Genomic DNA, 8,803 nt, shown 5'->3' with positions numbered 1-8,803 from the left:
CACTGTGATACATTTGTATTAAATATTCCTCATGAAAACATTTGATTGAGCCCCACTCATTGTATTAGTAATGTGTATTTATTTCCCACCCAAATAAGATAATTTGACCGCATTTATGGATAAATCAATCCGTTTCGCCTTATAACAGACTCACCAACTCTTCACCTGGTAACATTTTGTTGCGTTTATTTTGCGATATTATCCAACTTAGCATAACATTCTTCACGCTTGACCTTCTCTAGTCCAGGTTATGATTTACAAATCTGTGAAGTCGCTTCTCCTCACAGTAATCAAAAAATGTATAAAACTCAAAAGGATGGAACTGGTATCAAAATTGTATTTACATTAATATACATTCCTGTATAACCAAAATCTTAAACTACACATGAAACCAGTCAGCTTAAATTATACAAAAGTACAATTATGTAAAAATAAATTACACAACATTAACGGGGTATGCTGCATCCAACCACTTCAACTCACAATTTCCAAGTTGTAAAATGTAGTCTTCTTTGGATATGCTTATACCTACTTTGGTAAGTATAATTATAAAGAAGTATTTCTGCAGGGTACCTTTATTGGAGGTGTCTAGAAGATCTGCACCCTTTTGCATTTAGATATAGTTTATACCGGGGTGTCCAACCTGCAGCCCTCCAGCTGTTGCAAAACTACAACTCCCACAATGCCTAGACAGCCTATAGATATCGAGGCATGTTGGGAGTTGTAGTTTTGCAACAGCTGGAGGGCCGTAGGTTGGGCATCCCTGGTTTAAACAAATGTCAGGTTATTCTTTTGCGCCATTGGGTACATGTTTGACCAATATACACTGCTATAACATTCTTTCAACTGAATTGAAAAGTGTAGACTGCTAAACAGCCTTATAACCATTATAACCAGGTATAGTAAAACAAACACATAATGCACAATTGTTCTGAAATACAAAGGCTTAAGTCAGCCTTTTTTTCCTTGAAAAACAACATAAAAATGAGACAAAGAAAAAGTGAGGCATGATTTAGAAGGCTGTAATTTTGCTTGCTTCTCGCACTCCACTTAAATAGGCTCCAGTCACAGTCTGTGGAAAATGTCGATTTGTGGCCTGTAAAAATGAGATAAACATGATAACATCATCTACAGTTGCAGACACAGAAAAATCTATTACGTACATCTTCATTTTTTTACTTTTATTTAATAAAAAAGTTTTTTTGTGAAGACAATCCCTTTTTGAACAGAAGCTGGCCCTCTAAAACAGCGGTCCCCAACCCCGGGCCGGGCCCTGGAAGATTGTTTGCCGGGCAACAGAGGAGCAGAGACGCCAGGCGCATGCGCGCCTGACGCACACATCAGAGTGGCCAGAGTCAGTGGAGAAGAAGGGAGGGAATCCCTCCCATGAAGCGGCCGCCGCAGAGCCCAATAAAATGATCGGGCTCTGACGCTGCCCGCACCACTGCCACCAATGAATGTGTGGCTAATATTAAAGTAGGAGGAGGGACGGGGGAGGGTTTACCGCTGCGTCGTCTCAGCTAGTGTGCTCGGCGAACGGCAGCCTCCTCCTCCTGAGTCTTGTGTTCTCCTGTCCCCAGCCATTAGTGCTCTGAAAAGCGCAGGTACCCACACACTGCAAAATTATTAGCCTGCCCCAAAATAAAGGCAGGAAAAAAGCATGTATCAGGCAGCCAGCAAGATTTGGGGTTAATGTGACTCATTAACCGCAATGTTGCCAGTAGCCAGAATTTGAGAAGATGGGGTCTGTATGGCTGCCCCCATACAGTATAACGTCTCCTTGTGGCGCCCCCATACAGTATAACGTCTCCTTGTGGCTGCCCCCATACAGTATAACGTCTCCTTGTGGCTGCCCCCATACAGTATAACGTCTCCTTGTGGCTGCCCCCATACAGTATAACGTCTCCTTGTGGCTGCCCCCATACAGTATAACGTCTCCTTGTGGCTGCCCCCATACAGTATAACGTCTCCTTGTGGCTGCCCCATACAGTATATCTCCTTGTGACTGCCCCCATACAGTATATCTCCTTGTGACTGCCCCCATACAGTATATCTCCTTGTGACTGCCCCCATACAGTATAATATCTCCTTGTGACTGCCCCCATACAGTATAATATCTCCTTGTGGCCCCCCATACAGTATAATATCTCCTTGTGGCCCCCATACAGTATAATGTCTATTTGTGGCCCCCATACAGTATAATGTCTATTTGTGGCCCCCATACAGTATAATGTCTCCTTGGAATGTTATAGTTCTGTTTTTGGGCCTTTTGGTTGGTCAGTGGTCAAAAAATACACGTGTGTGTATTTTATTGTTAAAATTAGTATCGGTAATTGGTATCGGTGAGTACTTAAATAAAAGTATCGGTATCGGGACATCCCTAAATAATAGAGTAAGGTGTAATTACACTGCACCTCTGCTACAAAGGAGACAACGCACAGGTCATTTTGAAGAGGAAGCAGCGTTCACACGAGTGCCGCTATTCCTCAAATGGCTTATCGGCAGGGGTGCCTGGTATCGGACCCCTGCAGATCTGATATTTAAGACCTATTCTGAGGATAGGTCATCAATACTAACCCACTACACAACTCCTGTAAGAAAGCAGCCATTTTGGACCTTAAAAGGGTATTTCCATCTTAGACAATGGGGGCATATCGCTAGAATATGCCCCCATTGTCTGATAGGGGCGGGTCCCACCTCTGGGGTCTGCCCCTGTCTCGTAAATGGAGCCTTGTAAGTCACAGATGTTGCACTGGCCATGCACAGCCGCCCTCCATTCATTTCTATGGGGCCAACGAAAATAGCCGAGCACTGGCTCGGCTATTTCCGTTGGCCCCATAGAAATAAATGGGAGTGGTGGCCACGCAAGCGTGGTGCACCCTCCGTGACTTTCAAGGCTCTATTTACGAGATAGGTGCAGGTCCCAGAGGTGGGACCCACACCTATCAGACAATGGGGGTTGTCTGAGATGACACAACCCTTTAAGTATGCACAGATTTTTTTCTTTTTTTTTTGCACTGTTGCATTACAAAAGCCATTATATTAAGATTTTGTTGATGCTGCAGTCTGAGAGCTTTTTCTTTTTGGGGTAAATAAAATAAACAAAGTTTGTAAGGTTAAAAAAAGGACATCTGTCCATCCAGTCCATCTAAGGGGGGGGGGGGGGGGGGGGGGGGGGGGGGGGGGGAGATCTCTGTACTGACCCAAGCCTCCAATCTATCCAGATCCCTCTGTAGCAGTTTACGTTCCTCTTTAAGCCTTCTACAAGATCATTAATAGGTATATTAAAGAGAATAGGGCCCAATATTGACCCCCTGAGATACCCCACCACTTAGATGCTATAGTTGCTATGGACCGTGGCATCTAAGAGATGAAACATCCGGGAACAGAGATCTGATCCCAGTCGTTGCAACAGGATAACAGCTTCATATTACAGCTCCTGCGCATGTGCCATCACTATGCTGCAAATGTATAGAAATTAGTGTTTCAGCCCCAGCCTATTATGTAAATGTACATCCCGAGGTGAGAAAGAATTAAGCATGGCAGATTATGAACAATCAATACTGACAACTATGAACAATATTTGGATCGGTTATGACTAGTGTTGAGCGAACTTCTGTTTTAAGTTCGGCGTCTAAAGTTCGGCTTCCGGTTAGCGGAGAATCCCAATATGAATTCCGAATTTCGTTGTGGTCCGTGGTAGCGGAATCAATAATCGGCCATTATTGATTCCGCTACCACGGACCACAACGGAATTCGGAATCCATATTGGGCTTTTCCGCTAACCGGAAGCCGAACTTTAGACGCCGAACTTAAAACAGAAGTTCGCTCAACATTAGTCATGACTGATCTTTTTGCTTGTTCATGCAGGCTACGGTTGTACAAATGGTTGAAACTATTCAGACCCGATACATAATGGCTTTATGTGAACGGGTCCTGCTGCCGTCTGAGTTTTAGTTTTGACTAATTTCTACAAATTACTATCAACAGAAAAATTATAGACTACATTCATTTATAATATGTGTTTGGTTCCTTACCTCTCCCGCAAAAAATATTTTTCCTTGAACATCTTCCGCTAGTATATCATAGGCTTCCCCACTGCCACCAGTCTTTACAAAACTATAAGCCATCTGTGCCCAAGGGTCTTTAGACCAGCGAGTAACAAAGTATTTCACTGGGGATGGTACCTCCTGCATCAGTAAAGAGGTTTGCTCAGTTAAACATTAGCTGGAATTTTGCTGGTTAAATAATATCAGAAAAGTGAAACTCACGCAACCCACCACCAAGTGTTCAGATGTGCAGACTATTCTCCACTCTATTATTTAGGCTAGGGCCAGACGGGACAGATATTTGCTGGAGCAGACAGTGTCGGTGACCCAAAATAAAATCTGCAAGTGCTAAAAGTGGATTTTGTTGTGCATTTCCCTGACTCTATACATTGTAAAGGGTTAAATCAGCAGTGAAAATGTTCACCAAATCAGCAGCAGGACTTACCTGCTGAGGTTTTTGACAATGCACAGCATGGCCACATAGTAACAAAGGAAACTCCAATACGTTGCAAAGTTACCTGGTATTTTTATTCCACAGATGCTGGAATGGGACATAAGGCTCAATTTTCTAAGCAGGAAGAGACCTCAGATAAAGACACCTCAACAGACAAATGAGACTTAACCCCTTAGTGACCAGCCTGTTTTGGGCCTTACTGACCAAGCGTTTTTCTTCCTTTTTTCATCGTCATGTTCCAAGAGCTATAACTTTTTTATTTTTCCGTCTATATAGCTTTATGAGGGCTTGTTTTTTTGTGGGACAAGTTGTAGTTTTTAATGGCACCATTTTGGGTTACACATAACTTTCTGATTAACTTTTATTAACTCTTTCTGGGAGGGAGAAAGGAAAAACAGCAATACTGCCACTGCGTTCTTACGACATAGATTTAACGGAGTTCATTGTTCGGTATAAATAACGGAATAAATTTATTCTCTGGGTCAGTACGATTACAGTGATACCAAATACATATAGTTTTTTTTACATTTTACTACTTTTTTGCAAGAAAAAAATGTTTTTGCATTGCCGCTTCCCAAGACCCATAACTTTTTTATTTTCCTTTCTATGGAGTTGTATGAGGGCTTGATTTTTGCTGGTATCATTTTGGAGTAAATGACGCTTTTTGATCGCTTGCTATTACGTTTTTTCGGTGGCAACTAAGAATAAATGAGAAATTCAGTGTTTTTTTTTAATGGCGTTCACCGTAGGGGATAATTTACATGATATTTATGTAGCACGGGTCGTTACGGACACTGCAATACCAAACATATGGGGAAGATTTTTTTTTTTTGCAATTTTTTTCATTGAAAAGCGTATTTTTAATGGAAAAAAAGTGTAATGATTTCTTTTATTGAAACAATGAGTTGTTGTTTTTTAAAGTTTTTTTTACCACTTAATATTCCCGCAAGGGGACTATAACAGACAGCTTTTTGATTGCTTTTAAAATGCAATGCACTATCCCTCTAGGGCATTGCATTTTAATAGCAATGTTATTCTGATATTGACTAGCAGGTTGCGCCAGAGAGACGAAGCCTGCTGGAAATTGCTGAGGGCTGGTCTGGGGCCTACATCAGACCGCAGGCAGCCTTCACACACATCGGCACCCCGCGATTGCATTTGCAGGGTGCCGATTGGAGACAGAGGGAGTCCACTCCCTCTGTCAGTACTTTACATGCGGCGGGCATGTAAAGAATTAAACAGCCAGGATCGGCACTCCTGCTGGTCCAGGCTGTTAGAGCAGGGCCACAGCTCTCATGTGAGAGTAGGCTCCCAGCTCTCTGCTGCACGGGAGACCCGTGCAGCGCTTAGACTGGGCTGTCGTAAAAAAGAGGTGGCCCAGCCTAAGGCCCCTTAGTGACCACCGTAAAAACACGTATGAGTGGTCACTAGGGGATTAAGGACTGGGGCTTAAAAGGGTTTTCCAGGATATTTATACCGATGACCTATCCTCAGGATGGTCATCAGTAGAGTTGAGTGAGGCGAGCTTCGGATGCTACATGTTCAAAACTTTGGAATAATACTGTACGGAGATTCGGCTCCATACAGTATTAGAATGTATGGGCTCCGATGAGCCAAAGTAAGTTAGTAAGTGGGGGTCAGACATTCAGAATTCCAGCGGATCAGCTGTTTTGAGAAGGCACCGGCATTCCTGTGAATGCTGCTGCCTTCTCACAGCTCACCAAGCACAGCACCGTACATTGTATAGCGGCTGTGCTTGGTATCTCACTCAGCCCCATTCACTTTTATGGGGCTGAGATGCTCCTAGGCCACGTGACAAATGAACGTGTCGTCACTCAGCCTAGGAAAAGTAGAGAGAAGGCTGCGGCTCTCACAGGAGTGCCGTTGCCTTCTCAAACAGCTGCATAAAACAAAAGATGATGGCAGCATCTCCAGTGTATTTCTTTATTCGACAAGCCTTTACAGAATGCGTGCAATAAGAACCAGACAGCTAAGTTTCGGCTATGTCCTAGCCAGAGGCTTGATAAAAGCTAGGACATAGCCGAAACGTGGCTGTCTGGTTCTTATTGCACGCATTCTGTAAAGGCTTGTCGAATAAAGAAATACACTGGAGATGCTGCCATCATCTTTTGTTTTATGCTACTTGATGGACCACTGAGGATCTGTGGACGTTGGTCGGCTGATGCATTCTGGTGAGGTCATGAAGGTCTGAGTGCTGTTCTACATTTGTCGTTTGCACGTTCTCAAACAGCTGATCATCAGGGATCCCGGGTGTCGGACCCCAAGGTCATCAGTAAGAAAATCTCAGAAAACCTTTAAAGAGAAAGGTATGATTTCAACCATCTTGTGGTGACCATGCACTCCAAAACTCTAGCATTAGAAGTCCCAAATAGGGCTTTTGCGACTTCACTAGTTTTCAAAAGTGGGTTGGAAAATGGGCATGGTTAGGTATGTTAACTAGTTTCACTCCAGATTAGTCTGTGACTTAAAAAAAAAAAAAAAAAAAAGTTTCTGAAAAAAAAAAAAAAGTCACTGCAAACTCACACTAGTAAGGGGGTGGCATAAAAAAAGTGGAGTAACGTACGACAGACAAATAGCATAAAATAGACAAGAGTGTCAGTATAGTACAAACAGCATAATACACTGTAATGCATAAGCAGTACAGTATATTATAGAAGTGATCAGAAGACCAGAAGTGTTATGTACCCTGAAATGGTACCACAACTACAAGTTGTCCCATAAAACACAGCTCCGTAGAAATAAAAATAAAAGTTATAGGTCTTGGCAAGTGGCGATGAAAAAACAATTTGTTTAAAAAAAAAAAAGGGATTTATGTTGTGCAAAAGTAGTACAATGTAAAAAAAAAAAAAAATACTGTATAGTAGTTAACCTGTAAGTTATGTGTACCCTATAAACAAGCCGTCATATGGATACTCTGACAGAAAATAAAAACGGTACAGCTCTTGGAATAAGATGATGAAAAAATGAAACAAATTGCATTACAAAATTATGATGTAATTAGTTTATATTTTATTGTGAATAAAATGTCGCTGTTATGGGAGCGCTGTGGATGTCGCTGTTATGGGAGCGCTGTGGATGTCGCTGTTATGGGAGCGCTGTGGATGTCGCTGTTATGGGAGCGCTGTGGATGTCGCTGTTATGGGAGCGCTGTGGGTGTCGCTGTTATGGGAGCGCTGTGGATGTCGCTGTTATGGGAGCGCTGTGGATGTCGCTGTTATGGGAGCGCTGTGGATGTCGCTGTTATGGGAGCGCTGTGGATGTCGCTGTTATGGGAGCGCTGTGGATGTCGCTGTTATGGGAGCGCTGTGGATGTCGCTGTTATGGGAGCACTCTGGATGTCGCTGTTATGGGAGAGCTGTGGATGTCGCTGTTATGGGAGAGCTGTGGATGTCGCTGTTATGGGAGCGCTGTGGATGTCGCTGTTATGGGAGAGCTGTGGATGTCGCTGTTATGGGAGCGCTGTGGATGTCGCTGTTATGGGAGAGCTGTGGATGTCGCTGTTATGGGAGCGCTGTGGATGTCGCTGTTATGGGAGCGCTGTGGATGTCGCTGTTATGGGAGCGCTGTGGATGTCGCTGTTATGGAGCGCTGTGGATGTCGCTGTTATGGGAGCGCTGTGGATGTCGCTGTTATGGGAGCGCTGTGGATGTCGCTGTTATGGGAGCGCTGTGGATGTCGCTGTTATGGGAGCGCTGTGGATGTCGCTGTTATGGGAGCGCTGTGGATGTCGCTGTTATGGGAGCGCTGTGGATGTCGCTGTTATGGGAGCGCTGTGGATGTCGCTGTTATGGGAGCGCTGTGGATGTCGCTGTTATGGGAGCGCTGTGGATGTCGCTGTTATGGTAGCGCTGTGGATGTCGCTGTTATGGGAGCGCTGTGGATGTCGCTGTTATGGGAGCGCTGTGGATGTCGCTGTTATGGGAGCGCTGTGGATGTCGCTGTTATGGGAGCGCTGTGGATGTCGCTGTTATGGGAGCGCTCTGGATGTCACTGTTATGGGAGCACTCTGGATGTCACTGTTATGGGAGCACTCTGGATGTCACTGTTATGGGCTGCATTTTCAGCTTGTGGTTTTTGATGTGACAAAATACACGGAAACACATGGAGCGGTTTTTGTTTTGCTTCCCATTCATTTCAATGGGAGAATCAGAGCGGATTCTACTCCAAGATAGTAAATAGTTTTTATTGATATCATTTTGAACCTTTTTTCAATTATTGGAAAAATATTTTGTTATTTTAATAGTACGGGTATGTTTATTTTTTTATTTAGGTATTTATT

General features: G+C 43.6%; 1 protein-coding gene across 3 annotated transcripts in view; it reads right to left on the bottom strand.

The window, feature by feature from the left end:
* Window positions 1-169: 169 nt before the first annotated feature.
* Window positions 170-8,803, bottom strand: part of KDM1B (lysine demethylase 1B) — a 59,606-nt gene continuing 50,972 nt past the window's right edge. For 2 of the 3 annotated variants that reach the window (XM_040432725.1, XM_040432726.1), the window contains 2 exons: window positions 4,038-4,190; window positions 170-1,096 (listed from right to left, as the gene is read on the bottom strand). In XM_040432725.1, the coding sequence (XP_040288659.1) occupies window positions 1,013-1,096; window positions 4,038-4,190 (237 nt within the window). In that variant the 3' untranslated portion in view covers window positions 170-1,012. Of the gene's footprint in view, window positions 1,097-4,037; window positions 4,191-6,372; window positions 6,817-8,803 lie in introns of those variants that run through there. The other variant, XM_040432728.1, reaches the window with a different exon arrangement.

This window comes from Bufo bufo, chromosome 5 (assembly GCF_905171765.1).
Source record: "Bufo bufo chromosome 5, aBufBuf1.1, whole genome shotgun sequence".
Lineage (NCBI taxonomy): Eukaryota > Metazoa > Chordata > Amphibia > Anura > Bufonidae > Bufo > Bufo bufo.
The sequence above is the reverse complement of the archived record's forward strand: the minus strand, read 5'-3'. Positions and strand labels throughout refer to the sequence as shown.